Genomic DNA, 27135 nt, shown 5'->3' on the forward strand with positions numbered 1-27135 from the left:
CTTTATATTAAAAACAAATACACCAGTCTCGGCCTGTATATAAAAAACAAATACACCAGTCTCGGCCTGTATATAAAAAACAAATACACCAGTCTCGGCCTGTATATAAAAAACAAATACACCAGTCTCGGCCTGTATATAAAAAACAAATACACCAGTCTCGGCCTGTATATAAAAAACAAATACACCAGTCTTGGCCTGTATATAAAAAACAAATACACCAGTCTCGGCCTGTATATAAAAAACAAATAACCCAGTCTCGGCCTGTATATAAAAAACAACACATATGGCCACACCTTCTACTTTTTCCCCTGCGAGGGTGATCCGTCTCGCTTCTGTGAGTGGCCCCTACCCGCCCTGCAGCTCCTCCTCAATGGGACTCCAGTGGCTGCAGCAAGGCTGGGGGAAGGCTGCTGAGGGTCAGTTGGTGAGACGGCAGATGCCCTTGGGGGTCGGCCTGGACCAGCTCTGGGCCTGGAGGGGCCGGCTGCTGACTGCTCCAACTCTGCTTGGGCGGCAGCAGTCTGTCCGACGGGTGGTGGCAGCTGCAGTGGAGGAGTGACGGTTTTGGCTGCAGGAATGCTGCCAACCTGACAGAGCACAGGCACTCCCTGGTCGGCTGATTCACTGGCACTCGCACGGGCCAGCACTGCAGCATGCGCAGCAATCTGCTGAAGCACAGACTGCTGGGCTGCTGCGGTGCGGCGAGTGCCCCGGCGATGCCTGGCCGATCCAGCGAGGGTGGCAGCAGTTAGTGCCCGTGTGGTCCTGGTCTGTGTCTGGATGACACCAGCCAGTGAATGCACGGCACGACTGAGCACTTGGCTGGAGGCCGCCTGTGCTGCCGCGAAGTCCTGCAGACTCCTGGCCTGTGCTGCACTGAATTCTTGCAGACTCCTGGCCTGTGCTGCCCCGAATTCCTGAACACTCCTTGCCAGTGACTCTATGGAGTCAGGCACCCTTGCCACTGCAGCCATGAGCTCAGTGTGCCTGCGCTCAGCCTGGGTGCCCATTTCCACAAGGAGCCGCACCTCCTCTGTGCACACCGTAACAGGACTGGAGGCCACACTCTCCCTCTGGGGAGAAGGCCGCTGAGCTTCCCCACCCCTCCCGCGTTGCTGCAGCCCGCTGGGCCCCGGAGCTTCACTCTCCTCCGACCCTTCCCCCCCTGCTCCCCTCCAGGGAAGACGTGTCCCCATCATGGCCATGGGCTGCCTCGGCTGAGGGTGTCCCTGATGGGCCGGCTTCCTCTTCCTCCTCCTCTATGTCTGACTCCGAGACAGTGCCAGCTTGAGGGGCCGCCTCCTCACCTGGCGAGTCACCATCTGAAAGCAGGGAGGCACAAGAGTTGCTTTAGAGTGAGGACAGGGTGGCAGCGAGGGAGGCATGAGTGCTGCTATGCTCTGCATTGGTTCAATAGTGGCAAAGGATGCTGGTGTGAGGCGCAAGTGGAAAGAGAGAGGTCATTGGTGCCCAGAACAGGGTCGGCATTTCCAGTGGCGACGGGGCCAATCAGCCGGCCTGCCATGATCCGCTCCACTCGCTGCTCTAGGTCGCTGAGCTGTTTCAGGTCAGGACGGCCTCCCCCGGTCTGTCGCTGCTGTCTCCGGTTATGCGCCAGCTTGCCCTGCAAGAGAAAGGACGGTCTCTAAGTACAGTGTGAAGCCCTCATCTTGCCTGCACAGCCTCCCATGGTGGAATAGCCCTGACAGTGTGAAGCCCTGATCTTGCCTGCACAGCCTCCCATGGTGGAATAGCACTGACAGTGTATAAACTCCTGAATGTGCAAGTGCTTTTCATGACAGTCCCATAGCTGCTGGATGAGGGCTGGGCATTAGGGCTTTCAGGTCCCTTTGGCCATCAACTGAGGTGCACATGCAGGGATGAGGAGGATACTGGAAAGGGTACTCACCCTGACAACCCGAGTGAGGTCGTTGAATTTTTTCCGGCATTGGATGGGAGTCCTGGCAACCACGCTGTTGGAGGTGACCCTGTTTGCCACCTCCCTCCAGGCTTTCCGATAACCGGAGGGCAGTGGCCTCCTGCCACCCTCAGGGAAGAGGGCATGGCGCCTGCGCTCCACTGCGCCAACCAGCACCCTCAGGTCACCCTCGCCGAAGCGCTGCACTCTCTCCCTGGCCTTCTCCATTCTCCTGGGCGTGGAGCAGTTGAAATAGCACTGGTCAGGCCTTCCTTCAGGGCTGCAGTGTGCAGGGCGTGGCAGCCAAACAATTCCACCCTCCCCCTTTAAGTGCTGACCGGCGCTTGACTGTCTGCCTTCAATCAGCAACTTGCCGCACCTGCGCTGCGCCCGCCCTCGGTGGTAGCGCCCCGGCTCACCGGCGTAGCGCCTTATGATACTCGTGCATCGCCTGCTTTAGCACAGCAGCAACCTCTTGGGGCGATGCAACTGAATATCGGCAAAGGTGGCGCTAAGTTGCGCCGGGCGCAAAATTTAGCGAATGCCCGGCTGTAGCGCCCCAAACGAGGCTATACTGAATTTCTAGGCCTATGTCTTCTGGAAATCCAAATACACTACATCTACCACTTCCCCTTTATCCACCCTGCTCGTTACATCCTCAAAGAATTCCAACAAATTTGTCAAACATGATTTCCCTTTCATAAAACCATACTGACTCTGCTTGACTACAGTATTATGATTTTCTAAATGTCCTGCTACTACTTCCTTAATAATGGACTCCAGCATCTTCCCAATGACAGATGTTAGGCTAACTGGTCTATAGTTTCCTGCTTTCTGTCTCCCTCCTTTCTTGAATAGGGGTGTTACATTTGCGGTTTTCCAATCCGCTGGAACCTTTCCAGAATCCAGGGGATTTTGGTAGATTGCAACCAATGCATCCACTATCTCTGCAGCCACTTCTTTTAAGACCTTAGGATGGGGACTTGTCCACCTTTAGTCCTATTATTTTACCGAGTACATTTTCTCTAGTGATATTGATTGTTTTAAGTTCCCCCCTCTTTTTATAATGCAGCTGATGGTCTGACACCATTGATTCCAGCCAGGCAGTAATTCATTTTTACTGCCTACCTCTACCGGGAATCCTCCAGCCCCGGAGAAAGCTCTGGGCGTGGGTGTGAATAAGTCTGAACAGGTTTAACTCAGTTCCTGGTGAGCCAAGAGACCGAATTGCTGGACCACTGCCCCACATTTACTGTTGTGTAATCGACTCCCTTACAGACATCCTATTCCGTGGTCAAAATTTTAATGTTTAGAGTATGTGGTTGGGAGCATTGGCACTCTTTAAACATTTAAATACACTCTGGGCAAGTTTGAAGAAGTGCTCGGCAGATCTATGGGATCCTTTAGTGTTTATAAACCAGATTTGATATGACACTGGTGTTATACTCGAGTGGTATGACATCACTTCTTACATTACTTCTCTGAGGAGTCAGGTCAGGCCTCAACTCTGGAGTTGTACCGCAACTTTAGTGTCACCATAAATTGGAGACCACCTCGATAAATCTTCCATTAAAGCGTCACCCTTCTTCTTCTTCTTCTGCAGTCCCTCGGAACCGAGGATGACTTGCTTCCACATTAAAAATGAGTTTGCAGGTGACTGATGAGTCCAATGCGGGACCTACAGTCTCTGTCACAGGTGGGGCAGACGGTGGTTGAAGGGGCGGGTGGGTGGGGTGCTTGGGTTGACGTGCGCTCTTTGCGCTGCCTGCGCTTGGCTTCCGCTTGCTCCCGGCGAAGAGACTCGAGGTGTTCGGCGCCTTCCCGGATGCTTCTCCTCCACTTTGTGCGGTCTTGGGCCAGAGATTCCCAGGTGTTGATGGGGATGTTACACATTTTCAAGGAGGCTTTGAGGGTGTCCTTGAAGCGTTTCCTCTGCCCATCTGGGGCTCTCTTGCCGTGCCGGAGCTTGTTTTGGGAGTCTCGTATCGGGCATGCGGACAATGTGACCTGTCCATCGGAGCCGATTGAGCGTGGTCAAAGCTTCGATGCTGGGGATGTTGGCCTGAGCAAGAACACTGACATTGGTGCACCTATCCTGCCAATGGATTTGCAGGATCTTGCGGAGGCAGCATTGGTGGTACCTCTCCAGTGCTTTGAGGTGCCTGCTGTACATGGTCCATGTCTCTGAGGCATACAGCAGGACGGGTATCACTGCTGCTTTGTAGACCATGAGCTTAGTGCCGGGTTTGAGGTCCTGGTCTTCAAACACTCTCTTCCTCAGGCGACCGAAGGCTGCACTGGCACATTGAAGGCGGTGTTGGACTTCGCCGTCGACTTCTGCCCTTGTTGACAGTAGGCTCCCGAGGTATGGAAAGTGGTCCACGTTGTCCAAGGCCTTGTCGTGGATTTTGATAATCGGGGGGCAGTACTGTGTGGCGGGGGCAAGTTGGTAGAGGACCTTTGCCTTACGAATGTTTAGTGTAAGGCCCATGCTCTCGTACGTTTCGGTGAAGGTGTTGACGATGATTTGGAGTTCGACCTCCGAGTGAGCGCAGATGCAAGCGTCATCTGCAAACTGTAATTCGACGACAGAGGATGGGACACCCTTGGATCTGGACTGGAGGCGACGGAGGTTGAACAGCTTCCCGTTTGTTCTGTAAATTAGCTCCACTCTAGTGGGGAGCTCACTGAGGGTGAGATGGAGCATTGCAGCAAGGAAGATCGAGAAGAGCGTTGGTGCGATGACACAGCCTTGTTTGACCCCGGTTCGTACGTGAATTGGGTCTGTGGTGGTACCGTTGGTCAGGATCACAGCTTGCATGTCATCGTGAAGCAGGCAGAGGATGGTGCCAAACTTTTGAGGGCAGCCGAATTTGAGGAGGACACGCCATAATCCCTCACGGTTGACAGTGTCGAAGGCCTCTGTGAGATCAAAGAAGGCCATGTACAGCGGGTGATGCTGTTCCCTGCATTTCTCTTGTAATTGACGTGTGGTGAAGATCATGTCCATTGTGCCCCTTAGTGGGCGGAATCCGCATTGCGATACTGGGAGGAGGCGATTGAGGAGGATTCTTGCGATGACTTTCCCTGTGGCAGACAGCAGGGAAACTCATCTGTAATTACCGCAAGCAGACTTGTCACCTTTCTTGAAGATGGTCACAATTACGGCGTCTCTGAGATCCCCTGGCATGCTCTCCTCCTTCCAGATAAGAGAAATGAGTTCATGAATTCGCGCCAGTAGTGCTTCTCCGCCATGCTTTAGTGCCTCGGCGGGGATTCCATCTGCTCCTGAGGCTGCTTTGTTCTTCAGTTGTCGGATGGCCTTTTCAACCTCATGCCGGGCTGGGGTTGTGCTGAGATGGTGGCGGGTATCGTGCTGTGGGATGGAGTTGAGGACACTCGCGTCGAAGACATCCACTGTGTTATCGGCAGCTTTCATTGGTTAATTGTGGATCTGAATTGAGAGAAGTTGGAAGGATCAATGCTGACATTTATTGCAGTACATGTTCTTCAGGGATTTGGCAAATTGCAGTTATCATCAACCCACACAGTACTTCAACTGTAAGTGTTTATTTACACTAGAAAGTGAGTTGAGCTCTATCTAGTTGTTTTGAAGAAAAAAGGAAATGCAGATTTCCATGTGACTTTCCCCCCCCCCATCAATTTTCTGCACTTCTGCCCTGAAGGTGCTGACTCACGTTGGGCTATGAATCTACAGGCATCTGCTGCCTCCAGTAGCTCAATCAACTGGTCGTACTTTATACACGAGTCTAGACAGTAGGATTGAATTCCATTTATTGCTATTTTTAATGCACAAATTAATGTACTTGTGTAAATTTGTGTGTGTTTTTAACAAAGTCTTTAAAATGATGTACTTAGGAAATTTAAATGAATGCTTTAAAAGTACGGAGCAGTGTAGCTGAACCTAATTCTGAACTACACGTACACTTTTCAAGTGACTGGGTAACAATCAGGAGTGAGAAGCCTGGCTAATTTTTATTTTTTCCATTTGTAGCACAGGAACGCTGAGATCATTTATCTGTAAAACTGCTAATAAACGAACAGCCTCTGCCACAGCCAGCAAGGTCCATTCAACAATATTCATTTTAGAATTTCAGTTGTGGACTTGCCTCCTACCGCTCTGTGTAATGCAGCATGTTGGAGCTCCAATACATTGGACCACGGTGAAGACCCATTAATGTTCACTCTGAGCCCAGCACCTGTGCTAACCATGTGGAGTTCTTGTTAATTCAGCAGGGTAAGGATTATTATCTGTGCGCTGTTGTTTTCAGATCAGAGAGCAGATGGAAGTGCAAGTTGCTCAGAAGTCCACTGAACTGCAACAGTACCTGGAACGTGTGCGTGAACTGGAAGACATGTACAAGAAGCTCGAGGAGGCCCTTGAAGATGAGCGGCAGGCTCGACAGGATGAGGAATCTGTCCGAAAACTTCAGGCCAGGTAATAAAACATTCATAAAACTTCCAGGTATTTGCAATAGTAAATTTTACAGAAAATCGTGTCTTAGCCAAAGACATGAATGAAAGGGGGATGGAGCTGAATGTAAATGTAGTAGTTATAGGGGATTCAATAATTGGAGGGAATAGATAGTGTTGTGTCTCCTTGTGTTCTTATTACTATATATATTACAGACACTTTTAGTTCATTTTGGTTAGTGCGTTTACTTAGCTGTATTTTTTGCTTTGTTACAGTGCTGCCGCATGGTGCGGAGTGATACAAGATGTCCGACGCTGCACTGTGCACTCCCCGTGCACAGTGTGCCACATAGCAATATAACTACACCATACCAAAGTAGTTCCATACCAAAGTAGTTCCATTTAACGATGTGATACTATAACAATGTAACATCCCTCTTTCTCAAAAAACTAAAACATGAAATTTAACAATTTAAATTAACAAATATTATATCTAAACTATTATTATCAATTACAAAGAATCGTGAGGTTTTTTTTTATTCGCGATATCGCTCAGGTGGTTGGATGTTGTCCCTCCATCTTGTGGATTTGGTGGTGACCATTCCTCTCTGCGGTGTTTTGGTGTGTTCCGCTCTCGTTGTTGTTGTTGCTGTCACCTTTGGAGTTGGAGTGTGCATGCTCGTGGTTGTTTGATTTGCAGCGCTTGTTTCTGGTGTACTGCTTGTGGTAGCTGGTGTTGTCAATGTTGCTGATGTTGTCTGCTGCTTATCCAGTTCAGGTGAAGGTCTGATGTGGAGTTTGTTCTGTCTGTATTGGTTACCAGGTTCAGTCTCTACGAAGTAGGATCTTGGAGTATCAGCTTTTCCAATGACCTTGGCTGGATTCCAGGTTTTCAACACTGGGTCTTGCACATGCACTGATTGTCCATTCAGCAATTCTGGTAGCGTCTTTGCATGTTTATCGTAATGTTTGCTTCCTACGATTTGTGCTTCTGCCAGCTTTTGTCTGAAGTCCTCCTGGTCCTGGGGAGGATGTATTTTTGCTGGTAGTGTAGTCTTAAACTTCCTCCCATTCAGCAATTCCGCAGGTGATTTCATGTCTGCTTTCAGTGGTGTTGATCTGAGTGATAGGAGGGCAAGGTCTTGGTCTTCCCCCATCTCACTACTTTTGATGAGAGTTCTCTTGACGGTCTGGATCTGTCTTTCGATGAACCCGTGTCCCCTTGGGAAATGTGGGGATGAGGTTACTATTTTGAACCCATACTTTTCTGCCAGAGCTCTGAATTCACTCGATGTGAACTGGGTTCCATTGTCACAGATTACCTTTTCCGGGATTCCTTGTTCAGCAAACAAGCTCTTTGCAATCCTGGTGGTAGTTGTGGCTCTCAAGTCTTTCATCCTTCTCACAAAAGGAAACTTGGAATAGTAATCTGCCACTATGAGATACCATTCTTGATTGCACATGAAGAGATCTGCCCCAACAGTGTGCCATGGTCTTGATGGTATTTCACTAGGTATCATCTCCTCTTTCTGTTGTGCATTTCTGTATTTCTGGCATATACCACATGCAGAGACCATCTGTTCGATATTTTTGTACATGCCTATCCAGTATACAGCTGATCTGGCTCTCAGCTTGCATTTTTCCATTCCCATGTGGCCTTCATGTATGAGATGGAGAAGTTGTGTCTGCATCGTCTTTGGCACGATGATCCTCGATCCAGCAAGGAGAATACCGTCTCCTACTGCAATACCGTCTTTAATCGTCCAGTATTGACGAATTGTCGCCTGTACCCACTGGATTCTCTCCGGCCACCCCTGTATTACTTGTTGTGTGAGTAGTTGCAACTCCTCATCTTTGCTAGTCTCATCTCTGATTTGACTGAGCTTTGTAGGGGTAACATTCACTAGGTGGTGGATTTTTACTGTTAGGCCCTCCACCTCGTGTTTCTCATATGGTGACAATCGAGACAACGCATCTGCTAGCACCATTTCCTTTCCTGGCTTATATTTAAGCGTGAAGTCATAGCTTTGGATCCTTAGAAGTAGTCTTTGCAGTCTTGCAGGCGCTTTGCACAGATTCTTCTTATAGATCTGTTCTAGTGGACGATGGTCACTCTCTATTGTAAATCGCCTGCCATATAGGTATGTATGGAATTTCTCGCATCCGTACACTACTGCTAATAGTTCTCTTTCTATGTTGGCGTATCTCGTCTCGGCTGATGTCAAGGCCTTTGATGCGAAAGCTATCTGCTTTCCTTCCTGCACCAGAGCTGCCCATAGTCCTCTGGTAGAAGCGTCTACTTGCAGAGTGACTGGTTTTCTTCTGTCATAATATGACAGACTTGTTTCTTTGCACAACAGTTCTTTAAGTTGTTTGAAATTCCTTTTGTGTGATTCAGACCACTGGTATTCGGCGTCTTCTTTCAATAGCTCTCTGAGATTTGTTGTATGTTCCGACATGTGTGGGATGAAAGAACTCATGTATTGGACCAAGCCGAGGTAACTCCTCAGCTCTTTCTTGTCTTTGGGTGGTTTCATTTCGGCAATCGCCGCAATCTTCTCTGGATTTGGCTTGACTCCCTCTGGTGTATAAATCATACCAAAGAATTGGCATTCCTTGACTTTAACTATGCACTTATCTGCATTTAACTTGATGCCAGCCTTCCTGGTACTCTCCATGGCCTCCTGTAGGTGCATGTCATGGTCTCTTTCATCTGCTCCATAGATCTGAATATCATCAGCTATTCCTATAGCTCCTTCACAGCCTCTGTATGTCTCATCTATTTTCTGTTGAAAGATATCTTGACTAACCTTTAGCCCGAATGGTAGCCGCAGGAATTTGTAATGCCCAAATGGTGTGTTGAATGTTGTCAGTGTTGTTGATTCCTCATCCAACTTCACGTTCCAATATCCATTTCTGGCATCTAGTTTTGAGAAAACCTTGGCTCCTGCCAGTGATGGCGTAATCTCCTCTAGCGTTGGGGTGGGATAGTGGTCCCTCTATCGCCTGGTTTAGATCTTTGGGGTCCAAACATATTCTGAGACGCCCGTTTGGCTTTACTCATACCACAATTGAGTTTACCCAGTCTGTGGGTTCAGTGACCTTTACGATCACTCCCTTTTCTTCCATCTCCTTTAGCTCTCTTTCAAGCTTTGTCTTCAGCTCGATGGGTACTTTTCGTGGAGCATGGATAACGGGCTTTACCTCTGGATCGATGGTGATGTGGTATTGGAAATCTCCGAAACATCCCACTGTATCATCGAAACATTCCGGATACATGTCTATCAAGTCTTTTTTACTCTTGATTTGTGGGCGGTTCTCCAGTGGGGTGTTGCTGTCTCTCTTCAGTGGCGTTTCCGTCAGCTCGTGATGCACTGAGATCAATCTCAACTTCTCGCAGCTGTTTAATCCCAGGATCGCTGGCCCCTCAGTGTTGGTGACATAGAACATGCAGTTGATGTTCTTTCTTTTATGTGTTCCTTTGATAAAGGTTATTCCGAGTTGTTTAATCTCACTCTCCCCGTATGCTGTCAGCGTGACATTACTTGCCTTTAAACAACCATTTTTCGGGTAGCCATCTTCTCTCAGGTTTTCGGGAAAGATCTGCTGGTACAGTCTCAATGGGAGAATGTTGCTCTGAGCCCCTGTGTCCAGCTTCAACTTTAAGTTGATGGTTGTGGGCCGACCTTTTGACCTTTTTTTTGATTTGGATGATGGTGTGCAATTCTCTCCTCGGAGTATTTTCCGCTCTGGACATCTCGTGAAGCTGTATCTTTATGGTTTCAATGTTTAGTGCATTGTCGTGATCATCATCATCATCCTGCTCATCCATGGCATGGATATTGTGTTTCTGTCTCTGGTTCTGCTGTCCGCCTTTGTTTTTGATGTATGTTCCTTCTTTCTTCGTTCTACACCTCTTTTCCCAGTGGTTTAGTTTGCCACATACATTGCAGCTTGTTCCATATGCTGGACATTTCCTCTTGTCTGTGTAATTGTGTGGTCTTCCACAATTTCTGCACATGTTTCCCCCGTTGTCATGTGCATATCTTTGTGTGTTGTACTTTTCTCTCACTGCATCCACTCTGCTGTCCGTCTCAGAAGCCGTCCGCATGTCAGCCGTTTGAAAAATCAGCATTTTCATTTGCTGCTTCATGGCTTCATGAGCTCTCGCAGTATCTATAGCCTCTGTTATTCCGAGCTTTTCTTTTCCTATCAGGGCTTTTTGTACCTCTACATGCGCTGACCCCCATATTAGCTGGTCCACAAGCCTTTCCTCCATTTCCTTAAATTTACACTTGCTGGCTTCATTTCTCAGCCTTGTCAGGAAATTGTCAGCTGTTTCACCGGGTTCCTGTCTTAGACTCTGGAATTTGTATCTGTGTATACGGTGATTGGATTTAGGCTCTAGATGGTTGCTGAATTTATCAAAAATTGTCGCAGGCTTTTCCTTTTCCTCTTCAGTCAAACTCCAGCTATTATACAAATCTAGACCTTTTTCTCCTGTCCACAACAGAATGTAACTAACCTTTTCCTCGTTGGTAGTACCCTTCAGGAAGCTTTTGACTGTAAGCTCACATTTCTGTTTGAACTTGCGGAATGCTTCTACTATATCGTCGGTTTCCCAGTTCATGAGGGGTTGCATTTGTACAGTCAGTGCAGCGGCAGCCGTCATTTTAGTTTCCCGTACGATTCACTTTCAATCTCCGCAGACACCGGCACTCACAATCAGCTCATAAAATCATTTTTCGTCTTATTCGTAGTTCGTATAGCACAATTTTGTACTCACTTATACCGCTGCCACCATGTTGTGTCTCCTTGTGTCCTTCATACTATGTATATTACAGACACTTTTAGTTCATTTTAGTTAGTGCTTTTACTTAGCTGTATTTTTTGCTTTGTTACAGTGCTGCCGCATGGTGCGGCGTGATACAAGATGTCCGACGCTGCACTGTGCACTCCCCGTGCACAGTGTGCCACATAGCAATATAACTACACCATACCAAAGTAGTTCCATACCAAAGTAGTTCCATTTAACGATGTGATACTATAACAATGTAACAGATAGCATCCTCTGCAGCCATGATCAAGAGTCCCGAAGGGTGTGTTGCCTACCTGGTGCCAGGGTAAGGGATATCTCAGTGCGGCTGGAAAGGAAAAGGAGGGGGGAATATCCAGTTGTCGTGGTCCATGTCGGGACCAATAACACAGGGAAGAAAAGGGAGGAGATTCTCCTGAGGGAGTATCTGGAGTTAAAAGCTAAATTAAAAAGCAGGACCTCAAGGGTGATAATCTCCGGATTATTACCCGAACCGCATGTTAATTGGCATAGGGACAAACCAATCAGGAAGGTGACCACGTGGCTAAAAGATTGGTTTTATTTCATGGGACACTGGCACCAGTACTGGGACAGGAGGAAGCTATATTGATTTAAAGGGCTGCAGGGACACTGCTGGGACAGGAGGAAGCTATATTGATTTAAAGGGCTGCAGGGACACTGGAAGAGGAGGAGGATTTTGTTGATTAAAGATACTATTACAACATTAGTAAGAGAGGATATAGGTAAGGGAAAGCAATCAGCGGAGACTCTATGGTTAGAATTGAGGAATAAGAGAGGATTTAAAACTAATGGGAGTTGTCGACAGGCCTCCTGATAGCAGCAATAAAGTGGCAGAATGTATTAATTCAGAGATTAGGCAGGCTTGTAGCAAAAACAAAGTGGTTTTAATGGGAGACTTAAATTTTCATATAGATTGGGAAGAGCAGAGTAATTTAAATCAGAAAAGTAGTGAATTTCTTGAGTGCATTCAAGATAGTTTCTGGAGCGTATGTTCTAGAACCAACAAGAGGGCAGGCCATGCTAGATTTAGTAATGAGCCAGACTTGGTTAATAATCTAACAGTAAGAGAACATTTATTTAACACTGATCATAATATGATCAAATTCAATGTTAAGTTTGAAAAGGAGAAATTAACACAGTTACTAAGATTCTAGATTTTGGTACGGCTAACTTTAGCGGGATGAAACAGAGACTGACGACAGCAAACTGGTCAAAACTGTTATTGGGTAAAACTACAGATGAACAGTGGGAGGTGTTGAAAAAAGAAGTTAGCTTAATACAGGACCAATATATACCCCTAAGGGGAAAGAGCTGTTACTTATATAAAATAGCCGTGGCTGACGAAAGAGGCGAGAGATAATATAAAACTGAAGGAAAGAGCATATAAATGTGCAAAGAATAGTGTAAATCCAGGGGACAGAGACATAAAAAAAGGCCTGAATTTTGCGGGAGGTGTTAGCGGCACCGCACCCGGCCGCTAATTGCTTTGAGGCACAAATCAACCGAATTTTCCCCCCTAAGAATCTTAAAAGTTAGGCCTACCTTTATCTCCGGACGCTTCTCTCGCTCTCTTAGTTAAAGTTTTAATTCAAATGATTATTTATAGTTATATTAATTCGTTTATCTAGTTAAGTTAGAGAGAGAAAAAAATGCTAATACTCACCCACCAATCACCTACCTGCTGTCCTGTGACGTCACTCTTTGATTTTGCTGTTCTTTTGGAATTCTCCGGATTTGTATCTGCCGCCTCTGATGCCGACTCGTTCCAGGTCTGCTGCCTCGGTCTCCCGCGCTCTTTATTTTCTACTGCTTCCTCCGCTGCTGCTGCCGACTCCTCACAGGTCCCTGATTAGAAAGATACAACATGGTCATGTCTAATGCACCTAATTGAATTGAAGTAACTGAAGTAGTAGACAGTGAAATGTTTATATGGACTTCTAGAAGGCATTCAATAAGGTTTCACATAAGATACTGTTAGCTAAAACTAAAGCTCATGGAATTGAAGGCAAACTATTGACCTAGTTAGGAAATTGGTTAGGCAGTAGAAGACAGAGAGTAGGGATAATGGATTTGTACTTGAATTGGAAGGAATTAACGAGTGGTGTCCCACAAGGATCTGTGCTGGGACCTCAACTATTCACCATATTTATTAATGACTTGCATAACACAATAGAGAGCCATATATCCAAGTTTGCCGATGACACCAAGTTTGATGGCACAGTAAGTAGTGTAGACGAGAGCATAAAATTATGAAGAGACATTGATAGATTAAGTGAGAGGGCAAAACTGTGGCAAATGGATTTCAACGCAGGTAAGTGTGAGGTCATCCATTTTGGACCAAAAAAGGATCGATCCGATTATTTTTTAAACGGTGAAAAGCTAGGAACAGTGGAGGTCCATGCACACCGATCACTGAAATGGAGCAGTCAGGGGCAAAAAATAATCAAGGCTAATGGAATGTTAGCCTCTATAACTAGAGAGCTAAAATATAAAGGGGAGTAAGTTTTGCTACAGCTATACAAAGCCCTGGTTACACTATATCTAGAGCACTGTGTACAGTTCTGGCCACTGCACCTTAGAAAGGATATATTGGCCTTGGAAGGAGTGCAGTGCAGACACACCAGAATGCTACCAGCACTCCAAGGGTTCGATTATGAGGTGAGATTACATAAATTAGGCTTGTATTCCCTGGAATATAGAAGGTTAAGGGGTGATTTGATTGAGGTTTTTTAGGATTTTGAAAGGAATTGATCGGGCAAATAGAGAGAAACTTTTTCTGCATGGACATGGGGACATAACTGAGCCAGGCCATTCAGGAGAGAAGTTGGAAAACGCTTCTGCACGCAAAGGGTGGTAGAAGTGTGAAACTCTCCCGCAAAAAGCAGTAGATGCTCGCTCAATTAATAATTTTTAAAATGAGATCGGTAGATCTTGCTAGGATATGGAACCAAAGCAGGTGGATGGAGTTGAGATACAGATCAGCCACGATCTAATTGAATGGCAAACAGGCTCAAGGGGCTTAATGGCCTACTCCTGTTCTTATGTTCCTACGTCCAAGTCTCCTCTGAACTTAGTTTATGTGTGTCTGCTTTCCAAATTGCATTGAATTCTATAGGTATTTAAGTACTGCTGTGCTCACACTTCATTCCACTGTCTTTAAAGGGGCTCCATTTCATTAGATTTCTCCTTTTCAGTGATTCTGTTTGCCATTCATTTCCTGTGGTGCAAGTATAGTTTCATTTGCAATCATGCTTTCCTTCTTTCTTAAGAGTGTTTGATGAAATTGTGCATCTTGTGGTTTTTTTTTCAATGTGGGATAATATTGAGGTGAAGGTTCAGCACAGTGGAAAAGGGAATGTGTATTTATGCAACAAATCGTGAATCCAGTGTTCCAAGATGTAATGCAAATCTCCCTAACATTATACACTATAAAATAATGTCCCTAGTTAACACAGCCCTGTTGAATAATACTGAATTGTTCAAGACCACGGATTGTCTTGCCTGTCCATGTTGGTTCAGGGAAAGTGTCCCATGGCTGTGGTTATCTGTATGATTTGTGTTCGTCAAACTTTGCTGAACATTGCATTCTGCTACCGACAGTTGAACTCTAGCTTAAAAATTACCATTTTAGTCATTCATACACTTTTAAACACACATGCTTCGTGACATAAGAAAACTACTAGGCACTTGGTCTAAGTATTAAACAAGGCTTTAAGCAACTGTTTTTCAACATGGAGATCTAGTTGGTCCTTCACTAGTTCCTGTTAAAGAATGTCCTGAGCAAGCTGGGCCCATGCCCGAGTATTTGTACTCTCCCTGGACAGCGCCACCAGCAGGCCGCCCAGTATCATTTCATAAGTCATTTCCACATGAATGACAAGATTCATGTCACTTCGTAAACATTTTACATGTTCCTGTGATAGGGGAGGGGAGGGGGGGTTAACCAAGGTCGCCTCTCCTGGCCATTGTGCTGGAAAGTACATGGATGAGAACAGAATCTGGATAAGCTGTTGTGCTCCACTCCATAGTTGAATAGCCTAATGACACTTACTATTAAAACTCTCAATGAATAGAGATCACTTGGATGAGGTACCAGGGAGTAACTGCTCATCCTGGGACGGTACCTCAGTAAATGAATCAACTTTCACAAGGGGACAGAATATTGGCAAAAAGAGAAACATTTTTTTTACATGTGATTAGACACAAAATATGTATTTCTTCTGCCTCTCTTTCCTGATATTCAGAAACGTGCCCTTGTATTTCTCTTGGGGGATATTAGATAAGGACCGGGGATGGAATTTTGGCTGATTTCTCTCCCCACTTCCCCCACCGCCACCCCCCCCCTCTTCCTAGCCCAGGGTCACTGTTGCCAGTTGTAGCACCCTAGCTGATTCCCCAGCTGAGATCCAGCAACTCAGTGATGACCGAGGATTGAACCTGGGGCAATTTGCTCTGTATGACTTGGTAGCATACTGGATAATGCTTCTAAGGTTATCAAGGAAACTAAATTTACAGACAAGTTCCTTCCTCTAAGTGACAATCTCCTAGTGGATAACAGGTTGACTTTGCATTCTGGGATCACTGTGTATGAATCTGTTAACATGGATCTGTCAACCCTAGAGAGAGTGATTTAGATGGGAACGCCGTTAACCCTGTCAGTATCTTGTTTCTTTACTGATGCAGGTTACTGGAAGAGGAGTGCAGTAAACGAGTAGATTTGGAGAGACTGCACTTAAAGCAACAACAAACCATACAAATGTCAGAAGCAGAAAAGCAAGAACTGGAAAACCAGAGAGCAATAAAAGAGCGTGCACTGGAGGTGGCGATGACACAACTGGATGAACTTGAGCAGGAGAGGAAAGAAGCACTTGAGCAATACGGGGTATGATTGTGACACATTAGGATAAGAGACATCTTGTGGGAGATTGCACAATAACCTCAAAGGTCGAGCAACGTTTCTTGTTCTTGATTGCTGGTTTAGACTTTCTGCGTAACATAAAATGCTGAATCAATTAAATTTGTGCCTTCCAGTTCTCTAGTTGGGTAACATCTGAAAATGACTGTGCACATCTTTCAATAGGCCGGATATTCCGATCCCTACGGGTGGGTACGCGCTGTGTACCCACCCATAGGGACATCGGAGATGCCGGTTTCAGGCATGCACTGCACATGCGCTGGAACCCGGCATTTCCGATCTGTCAAGAAAGCACTTGACAGATCCTCCGGCTGCCCGGGAGAAGGGCCTCTGCGGGCGGATAGTTCCGCTTTTTGAAGACCCTCCGCCTGCAGAAAACCCTTACAATTCTTGTGCCTGGTAAAAGCAGGCATAAGGCCTGCTTTTACCAGGATAAGAGTTGAAAAAAAGTTTAAAAAAAGTATTTTTTCACTGATTTATCATTTAAAAATACTTTTTAAAAAAAGGTAAGTTTATTTTTAGCCCTGTTAAAAACTTTAATTTTTTCAAAAATTTAAATTTTTATTTAAAATAGTTAATTTATTGTAATTCCAAGCCATTTTAAAAATGTGATTTAAAAAAAAAATTATTTGAAGTTTTACTATGTTTTGGGGGTGATCTCCATTTATATATTTGACAGGTCTTCCTGTCAAGTGTATGAAGGGAGATTCCCTTCTGTGATTGGCTCCCCATGGCCCACGTGATCCCAGGGACGCTGCGAACTACCTGCGCCTCTGGGATACGTGGGCCCTGTGCACCGGCAGTTTAGAGAGGCCCAGCATCAGAATTGTGCGCGTCCCGGGAGCCCTCCAGTAAGGGCGCAGATTTTTCCAGATCGCAGACCTCCACCCGCGGGAGGCCTGTGATCAGAATACCTGGGCCATTGTGTCCATTTCTTAATTTAACATATAGCCAATTAGACTGTTGAATTATGTGTATATAAAAATCTAAATTAACATGCAACATATAACCTTGCCTGCTATAGAAACAACTATTGAGTTTTGCAGCGCTATGTTCTCAGTTAGTTTGTAAATCCAATTAGCTGTAAAAGGAAACTGAAGCCATATAGAGCATACAGTTTAGATTCAGCAGGGTGGCGGCAGGGATGGGGAACTATATAGTTAGTTATGAGGAGAGATTTAGATACTGGGATTATTTCCACTGGAGGAGAGAAGGTTGAGAAGATTTGATAGAGGTTTTTAAAATTATGAAGGGTTTTGATAGAGTGAATAACGAGTGACTATTTCTACTGGTTGGGGAGTCGGTAACAAGGGATCATCAACTAAAAATCCCCATTGAGAGTGAGGAGAGAGGTTAGGAAAAATGTGTTTACGCAGAGGGTTCTTGGAGCATGGAATGTTATGCCACAGAGACTGGTTGAATTAGAGACCATTGTACAGTTTAAAGGAAAATTAGATGAATATTTGAAACAAAAGATGATACAAAGACATGGGGAGAGAGCAGGTCAACAGGATTAGATTTCGATTGCTCTAGTAAAGAACCAGCTTAGGCACGGTAGGCCGAATTACCTCCTGTTTGGTAACCCACCCTTTAACTCTCTGTCCTTGCAAACTATTGTCCCATCTGTAACCTCCCTCTTTCATCCTTAAATGTGGTGTAGCTTCCAAAATCCATGCTAAATCTCTCCCTGAACGAGGAACATGGGATTTCCTACACAAAAAAGCAGCAAGGTCAATCTAATTATGGCAATAAATCTTTATTAATCAGTCCACAACAGACCCAGAAGTGTGGTGAGGAAACCCCCCCCCCCCCACTCCAATTGGTGGAAAGCTTTGGGAACCACAGGTCCAACGTTACCTGTCGCCCCCAAGCATGCTACACTTACCATATGTCATATCTCAAACTACTATATACTGTATCCCAAAATATTATTTTCTGAAAGAAATTGATCTAATTTGCTTAAATCAACACGAACTGCTTCCCCCGTCTCCCTAGGGAGCATATTCCATAGATTTACCACTTGCTCACTGAAATAATGGCCTTGATCTTAACCAGCCCCCGACAATGGGTGGGTGAGGGTCATGGGGAGGTTTAAAATGTTGCGACTGCGCAAACTGTCATGAATGCGCCCGCTGCCATTTTTATGGCGGCGATTATTGGGCTGCCGAGTCTCCCGCTGTGGCGAGGCGGGAGGCTCATCAACATATTTAATGCAATTCGGACCCCAAATTGAATTTTACTTGTGCAGCACGGGTAAGGTGCTTGTAAAATGGAGGCGACATTGTTTACCATGTTATCGGGGTGCTTGAAGGTAAGGAGGACTGAGCAGAATCAAGGTTCAGTGCTCATTGGTCCTTTCTCAGCTTCTCGTGGGCTACAATTTGGTGAGAGAGTGTGACTTGGAGAGTTGAGTTGTTCAGAGAAAGAGAAGCTCATGATGGATGGTGGCTTGGCTGCTCTCAGTTGGACTGAGGAAGAGAAGGAGAAAGAGGATCAATAGCAGCAAAGGCTTGCAGTGGTGAGAGCTGGAGGGGACAAGCTCACAGAAGACCCTACCCACCTAACAGGGTCTATAGACAGAGACTCCGCATTGTCAACCTGTTGGAACAGCAGTGCTTCTGAAAGCTGAGATTGTCACGTCAGATGGTCGCAGACCTCTGCAGCCTCCTACAGGAAGACTTTCTGCCTGTTGGACCTCCAGTAACCTCCCCAATTTGTGCTGATTTGCTGATCTCGGGCAGGTTGACCTCAGAATCCTTGGATCAGGAGGGGGAGATTGGCAAGTTCCTGGTCCTGACTTACTATCCAGTGATGGGTGTAGATCTCAGGTGAGGACCAGATCTGTCCTGGCTTGATGCTCCCTGTGACCATATAGCCTGCCAACATGCGCTGTCAGGGCTCACACATGATTAATAATTACTTGAGTGAGCTACTGTAAGAGTGCTCGGCACCTGTGGAACCCTTGCCCAACAGGCTTGAAGGACTGAGTGGCCTACTCCTGCTCCTAATTCGTATGTTTGTATGCATACCAAAGGGATGGGCTCTCAGCTCACGGTAATATCTTTTATTGATAGCATGGTGGGTCGCGTTCTCTTCCTACGGATTTAAGGAAGGCATTTTGCAAAAGGAATCTTTCTCTCCGTCACTGAGTGGTCTATGAATTTAGCAGATGTTGTTTGTATTTTAAAGTCTGAACCAACTTCGTTTCAAAGGGTTTAGCTAGAGAAGGTGAATCCATCTTTAGAGAGAAAGCAATTTGCATATTTATTGTTTCCCAGAACCCAACGAGTGTAGGAATTACATCTTCATGAGAGGAAGACGTGAGAAGAAAATTGGGAAGAAAAAGCAATAATTAAAGCTATACGGATATAATAGTGCAACAAAATGTTCCAATTCTTTATAATTTTGTAACAGGAAGTGACAAAAAAATTGGAGTTGGCGACTACCAAGACAAAGAACTGGAAGGACAAGGTGGCACAACATGAAGGATTACTGCGACTTATACAGCCAGGTAGGGAAAGTGAAATAATTATCATACAATATCACCTTGTAGCAATAATGCCTTTCACAAGCATAACCAGTGACCAAATCTGGAGCTATGAAGTTGGAAGTGGTGGTGAAGGGGTTAACATCTATTTTTTTTGAGATTCCACCTGTGTAGGTGTATAACACACCTAGTTTAAAAATAAGTCACAGGTTATTGATTCAGTGACACAAAGGCAGCAGTTGTTGTGTATGTGCTTGTTGCTGTATCTTTGCATCGTGAGAAAGGGTCAAAGAAAGAATGTAGTCACATTTCTCCTTTTAAACCATTTTTAGTGAACTGCACTTTGGTGAATTTTTTTTAATACTTGAAAGTGAGAAGGTATGGTAATATTTTTCTTTTGATCTTGCTTCTCATTCCCCATTGATTTGGGTGACAAATTGGAAGATGGGGTTGGAGAAACATTTTTTTGAAGACATATCCAATATGAAATGTTAATGTCCAGTCTGTTACCTATTCTCTTTTCTCCTCCCAAAGTACACTTCCAGGGATCTGATCATAGTCAGGACTTAAATCATTTGCATGTCTCCAATATCACCTTGTATGTAAAATTTTGGAGTTGGGGAATTAATGGCTAGTATGGTCATTGGCTCAGATGCCTTAAACTGTGTTTATTGATTCACTTTTACTGCATGTTATATACCCTCACCATGGCTGAACTGCATTTTAAGGCATTTTTTAGGAACCACTATTTTAAAAAAATGGTTTCATTGCTGATTCACTGTTTTAAAAGCCTGGATTCTTTTATATTTTATATAAAATGCAAAATATTAATATGTAGCAATTTTATCTTGCACAAAAATGTGAACTATTGTAATTCTGGGTAGCTGCACCAAATAGACTCCCATTAGAGGAGGAAGTTAGGCTAGAGATGTCAAGCAGATGTCAGTAGGAGCAAAACCAGAGGGAGGGAAAATTCTCGGCAAAATGATGAAAACTGCTGAGCTGTTACCTGTCCCGTCATTCTCAAAGAAATACAATGTAGTTACCCATTATTAAGCTCATATACAGTCATGTTGAATGGCTCCTTTTGAATATTTGTTTTGTAATTCTTGTAGGTTCAAAGGGCCCTCAGCTGATCACTAATTGGGGACCAGCTTCCTTCACAGAGGCTGAGTTGAGCCTGCGGGAAAAGAGTTGGCAACAACAGAAAAATACTGCAGCGCAATAATCTGCAATCTCAGAACAGATCAAAGTATTGGACTGTATTTTGACAGACGATCACCCGGTCACACACTGGAAGAAAATGCTATGGACATATTCATTGTGGAGGCAGAACTGGTTTGAAACTGTTCTCCAAAGAAGTATTTTATACTAAAATATTAACATTCTGGGACCAAAAGTATGTTGGAACAAAGTAGAGGACAGTTCATTTGTAGTTAACATGAAGTTCTGTCGGGCTTTTCAATAAATATTGTCCTGTTAATTTCAAATATTTTTTAAATCTGCTTTCAACATTCTGTAATTTTTATACTAGGTATGAAGAGCTTGCTTTTTTTGCTTGCCTCTTATGTGCTGCAGTGTTTTAATAATTTACACCGGAGACTTTGAGCTGGATGTGTGACTGGGTTGGTTTAGTCGAGTAATTTTGCAGTGTTACAGGATAAACTAGGCTTATGTTATTGGCTTCATTCACTGCACTAATCTCCAACATTTACAATCTTTACACCCTATCTGAACTGTAATAAAACAGCCAACCAGGACCGTTGTGTTCACAAACTGTAATGATGAATGTGTAAAATGCAGATTTGCCTGAGTCACTCCGATTGACTTCTGTTTGTTTGCAGGAGCGGGGAGGAAAAAGGGGAAATCCTACACATTTTTTTAGTAACTTCCCTTTGGTCAGGTGCTTGCACAATCATACTGCCATGAACTAATGTCATCAGCCTATAGACCTTGGTCTGGTAATATTTAGTCTTGTGATTGATCTGTTTAAGAGTTGCAGACATCAACAGGATCTCTAAATGTCTTTGTTAAAATGTTAAGATGACAGACTCTATCTAGATATTTCAGTCCACTCACTCCTTATTTATCTTAGAAGTCTGATACTTTCCAAATCCTAAAATGGTTAGACTGTTTGGATTAGGATTGAGCTTCCATATGTTTTAAATGGAAATGTCAGTAATAATGTACATTGACCAATTGAACCTTCTTGCAGATTGGCAACAGCGAATGTTTTTATTGGAGATGTCTGGAGAGACTACTCCAACATAATACGGAATTGCCGTCTTGCCAGAAACTTTACCTGAGGTCGAAAGCATTAAAGATTTGGAAAATACTGTCTTCAATGAAAATGTGAAATTATATGCAGAAGTTTAGACTGTAGCTTCATTATTTTTGTCTCTTAATCTAATTCATAATATAGCATTTTAATTTACTTGATTTATTAGAGAGATGGTATTTGAAGAGCCTTTCAGGTTATTCTACATACTGTAATAGTTTGAGCCTAGCTAATAAAAATGAAAAAATTGAGTTGACTCTTAAAATAGGGAAAGTGTTTTGTGTCTGTCTAAATGAAGATCAGGAGTGAAAGCAAGAAAAATCTGGCCAATGCGCTTGATTGCTTGTGTATTTTACAACAGTCATCTCTCAAAGGTTCAATACTATTACTGAATATCCCTTCATTGAAGAAATACTCTGTAAAAATTCAATGTTCTGTTCAGCTGAAAGTGAAGCAGATGTTTTCTGTTGATATCCAACAAGAGGCTCTGAAGGACTGCAGCGTTGATTTTCATGTAATTTAATTCTTCTTGCTGTTGTCTTTTTTAAAATGCTGTCCCTGATCAGTGTTGCTATGTGTAGATAATTGGATTGTGTGCACAGGGGTTCCCCCAGCCCCGAGTGCCATTGGCCTTTGCACCAGTGCGGCGGTGTTTTTACAAAAATAAATCTGGTTTGTTCACATGATGCAAAGTCATCCTAAAATGAGGAATAACATCCAATGAAAACACTGCAAAATGGCTCAGTTAGTGAAAATATCCATTTTGGAGAAAATGTTGACTGAAAAGGCCAAAGCAGCAGGTGTCCAAGGAAACTTCATTAATCCCAGAAATGGGCCATATTGAATTTTTACCCTAGTATTACCACACAAGAAATGTAGTTTTGTTTTAATGGAAAATTATTATGCCAGAGGTCATGTTAACTGCTGATACTGTGGCTTGTTGGTGAGATGAATGCCAGTGACAGGGAAGTCAAGTGACGCACCCTGATGACCACAACATGTGGTATTTAAAGACACGCACTGAAATGCTCAGTATGTTTCTCCAGTTAGCAGTTCAGCCATGCAGATCAGGAAGGTCCCAGGTTCAATCCCCAGTCTGCACTGAGTTAACTCATCTCAATCACAGTGGCCTCCTGCATCCCTGGCTTAAGGAGGGGACAATTGGCGCGAGTTTCCACTCCTGATGACTATCTCGTTGGAAGTGTACTTATGTGAACCTTGGATAAAGACACAAGTGGGCTTGATTTCCCCCTCCCCCACAACAACAAGCAGCAAATAGCCAATGTTAAACCCCCTACCCCATCCATTCACTGTCAAGACCGCATGAATAGTGGCCACTTGGACAAAGTACCAGGGCACAGATACCCATGGAGCTGCACTCCAGCAAGGGGTCAACATCTTCAAGTGGGGAGAGGAGAGATTAACAACTTAAAAAAAAAAAAAAATCTGGTTTGTTACAGAAACCTCAAAGAATGCCTAAATGATTTGTAGTAAGGCCTCATTAGATTGATGAGGACACATGTGAAAGGGCAAAGCTTTTGGGACTCTCAATTGGTGTGCAGAGTAATTGATTTGAATATAGAGTTTTTAAAAAATCTTAAATTGCAATAATATCTGTGCAAGGTCAATTTGAGCAATGTATTGAGCTTGTCAAGGTAATTCAGCACTGTTGCTGTCATTTTCACAGAATCACAGAATCCCCACAATGCAGATAGAGGCCATTTCGGCCCATCGAGCCTGCACCGACACATATCCCACCCGATCCCCATAACCCCTACACCAACACCAACACATATCCCACCCTATCCCCATAACCCCACGTATTTAATCCCCCTAACACTAAGGGTCAATTTATCATAGCCAAACAACCTAACCCGCACATCTTTGGACAGTGGGAGGAAACCGGAGCACCCGGAGGAAACCCACACAAACACAGGGAGAATGTGCAAACTCCACACAGACAGTCACCCGAGGCCGGATTCGAACCCGGGTCCCTGGCGCTGTGAGGCAACAGTGCTAACCACTACGCCACTGTGCTGCCCCTTCTTTGAATAAATGTAGAGAAAATAGAGTTTGTAACTTTTGTAACAGTTTCTTACTGAGATCTGTATTTTAGCTACAAATTACTGATATTTGAGAATCGTGATCAGATTTTTAGACTTTGGTAAAAATAATTGTGTCATTTTAAGAAGGTAAAATGTTCACTTTAGATTTGTCTTTTAACTTTGTGTATTTTATTGTGGAAGCTCAGGGAATAATTCAGTATGAGCCCTCTGTTCCATAACTCCTTGACTTGAACTGGATCTTCATTAGTTAGAACTGGAATGCAATTTCACCATATCATTCTAAAACCAGCTGAGATCATCGAACTTCTGAATGGTTGGTGTTTAAACATGATTTGTGTGTGGAGATTTATCTGAAGTGCCAAGATATAAATAAGAATGGCTTTCTGCAGCCTCTTTACATTTTACTGTTAACATGCTTGAGTTAAAATTGCTGTCATAGATTTGTAACTGCAGGCAAGCTGACATTTTGCAACTATTTGTAAATCTGCATTAAAACAGTGTTTAGTGCATAAAATAAAAATCAGATGTACTTTAAATGTTCAGCATGGCTCCTGACTTTTAATATATAATATCCCCACCCCCCAAACACTGCATACGTTTCACAAGTGAAGATGAGTAATCAAGTTCTAGCACAAGTAAGAACATAAGAAATAGGAGCAGGAGTAGGCCATTCGGCCCTTCGAGCCTGCTCCACCATTCAATGAGATCATGGCTGAGCTTTTGCCTCAACTCCATTCATCGGCCCTATCACCATATCCCTTGATGCCCTTACTAGTCAGAAATCTATCGACTTCTGTTTTGAACGACTGAGCCTCCACAGCCCTCTGGGGTAGAGAATTCCAAAGATTCACCACCCTGTGTGTGAAGAAATTTCTTCATCTCGGTCCTGAATGTCCTACCCTTTATCCTGAGGCTATGGCCCCTGGTTCTAGACTCCCCAGCCAGTGTCCTGTAATTTCACTAATTCCATACTTGGAGCTGTGGGAGTGTGGCGAGGAGTGACTCACTTCAGCGGGACGTGCCTAGTTATATCTGCTTGACATCTGCACGAACAAATCCAACATACTTTTATCCATTTGTGTGCTCTTTTAAAAAAAACAAATGAGCCTCTTGTTTTCTGATCCAAACCAAACACAAACTGCAACAGAGAGGGTAGGCAGATGACCGCCCAAAATCCACACATAGATACTACCCAGCCGAAGTCATTGGATAGCTATCAGGAATGGGAATTCTACCTGGGCAGATTAGATTTTTTTTTCTTCTTCCCCTCTCTATTGTGCACGAGATGTTTGACTAACAATTCAAAGTTTTTTGAAGACGTTACTGACGTGGTGGACTGGGGAAATGCAATGGATATATGCTTGGAGTTTTCAGAAAAACTTTGATAAGGTTTCACACTGCTAATTGACGGCAGAGAAATGAGTCACAATAGGAGATCAAGTATGGTGCTCCATTCCGGGAGACACTCGGGTTATCTGGGCGTGTTGGCCACCCTCCCTTGTTGGTCCTTGAACTACAGTTGGTAATATGTGGGGAGAACGTTGGGGGAGGAGGAACCCATAAAAATTAAATATGATCAATGTGTCATTCATTTTTTTTCTTGTTGGCAGTGAATACTGTGCTAACTTTGACCAGGATGTTTAAGGAGAGATGTGGGGGGGGGGGAACGCCATGATACCCAGAATTTAAGATGCAGTGGATTACTGGAGGTCACACTGCTTCACATATTAATAGACAGAAATCTCATTTCAGAGTAGAAATAATAATTGTAAATTGCTCTTGCAGTTTGATGTCTCCTGAATCGCTTCGAACAATTGCTGCTAAATAATCATTCCTGTATTTCATGGCTTGTGGAGCTTTAACAGCTTCTCAACAGGTGAGGTTAATAAGTGGAGCTAATTAGATTTGTTCCATTGCCTCTCCCACAATTAAAGTTAATTCTCACCTACTGTGTCAGTTGGGGAAGCGTTTCCCAAGAGCTGTTTCTAATTGCAGTGGGGATTTTAAGCACTTTGCTTGTTTATCAGGTATATTCCAAACTTGGAAGTTTTTGTTTCCAAGAACTACATCTGCACAGGAATACAAATGAATTTCAGGAAAACCACAGCTCAAATGCTGAAAGAAAGGAAGGAAATGGAGCAGGATTTCACTGCAGTGAAACGTCAGTCTGTGAGTGCTCATTGTTTGTTTTGCTTTTATTAAGTAGGAAGCTCAAACTGCAATGTGTCAAGACCTGACTGAATTGTTTTTGCCATCTCACGCTTTCTGTAGCAGTTTGAAGTCTGAACAGAATTATGTTAACACAAAGGAATTTAGTAGTTTAGAGCTTTAGAACAATATCATCTTCTACTGATTTATTATCGGTTGTTTCTTTAAGCTTCTCTTTGAAATACAGAGCTATTCTTCCCAAATATGTCATTTGTTTATAAAATAGTGCGACATGTAAGATCAAGGATTACTCCCAGTTAACTGAAGTCATTTTTTTTCTTGCTCCCTTTTGAAACACGAAGGATTCAGTTGAAATTAGTTTGGTTTGAGTTCTGCCAACCTTCCAGTTGAACCTAGTATTGTGTTGCCTCTATGTTCTGTTCAACCCTGATGTGGGACAATTGTTATAGATAATGGTTGAGAAGGAATTGATTCTGCAATAAATAGAACTCTGGTGGATAAGTCACTGCACCCCGATGAGGTTGTTGAAGGAAGTCAGCGAGGATATGGCAAAGACCCTGACCAAAATGCTTCCGTCTTCCCTAGGTATGTTAATTGTGCCGTAGGACTGAGGATTAGGCAATGTAACATACTTGTTCAAGAAAGGAGCACAGGATAAACCGGGCATCTATGGTGTCAGCTGTGGCTCAGTTGGTAGCACTGGGTCTAAGTCACAAGGTCATGGGTTTGAGCCCACTCCAGAGACTTGAGCACAAAATCTTGGCTGACACTCCAGTGCTGTCGGAGGTGCCGTCTTTCGGATGAGAGGTTAAAACCAAGGCTCCACCTGCCCTCCTGAGGAGGACGGAAAAGATCCCGTGACACTATTTCAAGAGCAGCGGAGTTCTTCCTGGTGGCTACATAAATACAAGTTGTTGTTGTCCTGGCCAACATTTATCTCTCAATCAACAGATTATCTGGTTATTATTACAGTGCTGTTTGTAGGACCTTGCGATGCTCAAATTGACTCCGTCCTTTCACCTCATTGG

General features: G+C 44.1%; 1 protein-coding gene across 1 annotated transcript in view; it reads left to right on the top strand.

The window, feature by feature from the left end:
• Positions 1 to 24478, top strand: part of swap70b (switching B cell complex subunit SWAP70b) — a 143183-nt gene extending 118705 nt beyond the window's left edge. The window contains exons 9-12 of the mRNA XM_086007984.1: positions 6214 to 6380; positions 15876 to 16074; positions 19522 to 19618; positions 20710 to 24478. Of these exons, the coding sequence (XP_085864110.1) occupies positions 6214 to 6380; positions 15876 to 16074; positions 19522 to 19618; positions 20710 to 20822 (576 nt within the window). The 3' untranslated portion in view covers positions 20823 to 24478. The remainder of the gene's footprint in view (positions 1 to 6213; positions 6381 to 15875; positions 16075 to 19521; positions 19619 to 20709) is intronic.
• Positions 24479 to 27135: the final 2657 nt, after the last annotated feature.

The sequence above is a fragment of the Somniosus microcephalus genome, chromosome 15, assembly GCF_052327205.1.
Source record: "Somniosus microcephalus isolate GS21.2 chromosome 15, FLI_Smic_1.0, whole genome shotgun sequence".
NCBI classification, from domain to species: domain Eukaryota; kingdom Metazoa; phylum Chordata; class Chondrichthyes; order Squaliformes; family Somniosidae; genus Somniosus; species Somniosus microcephalus.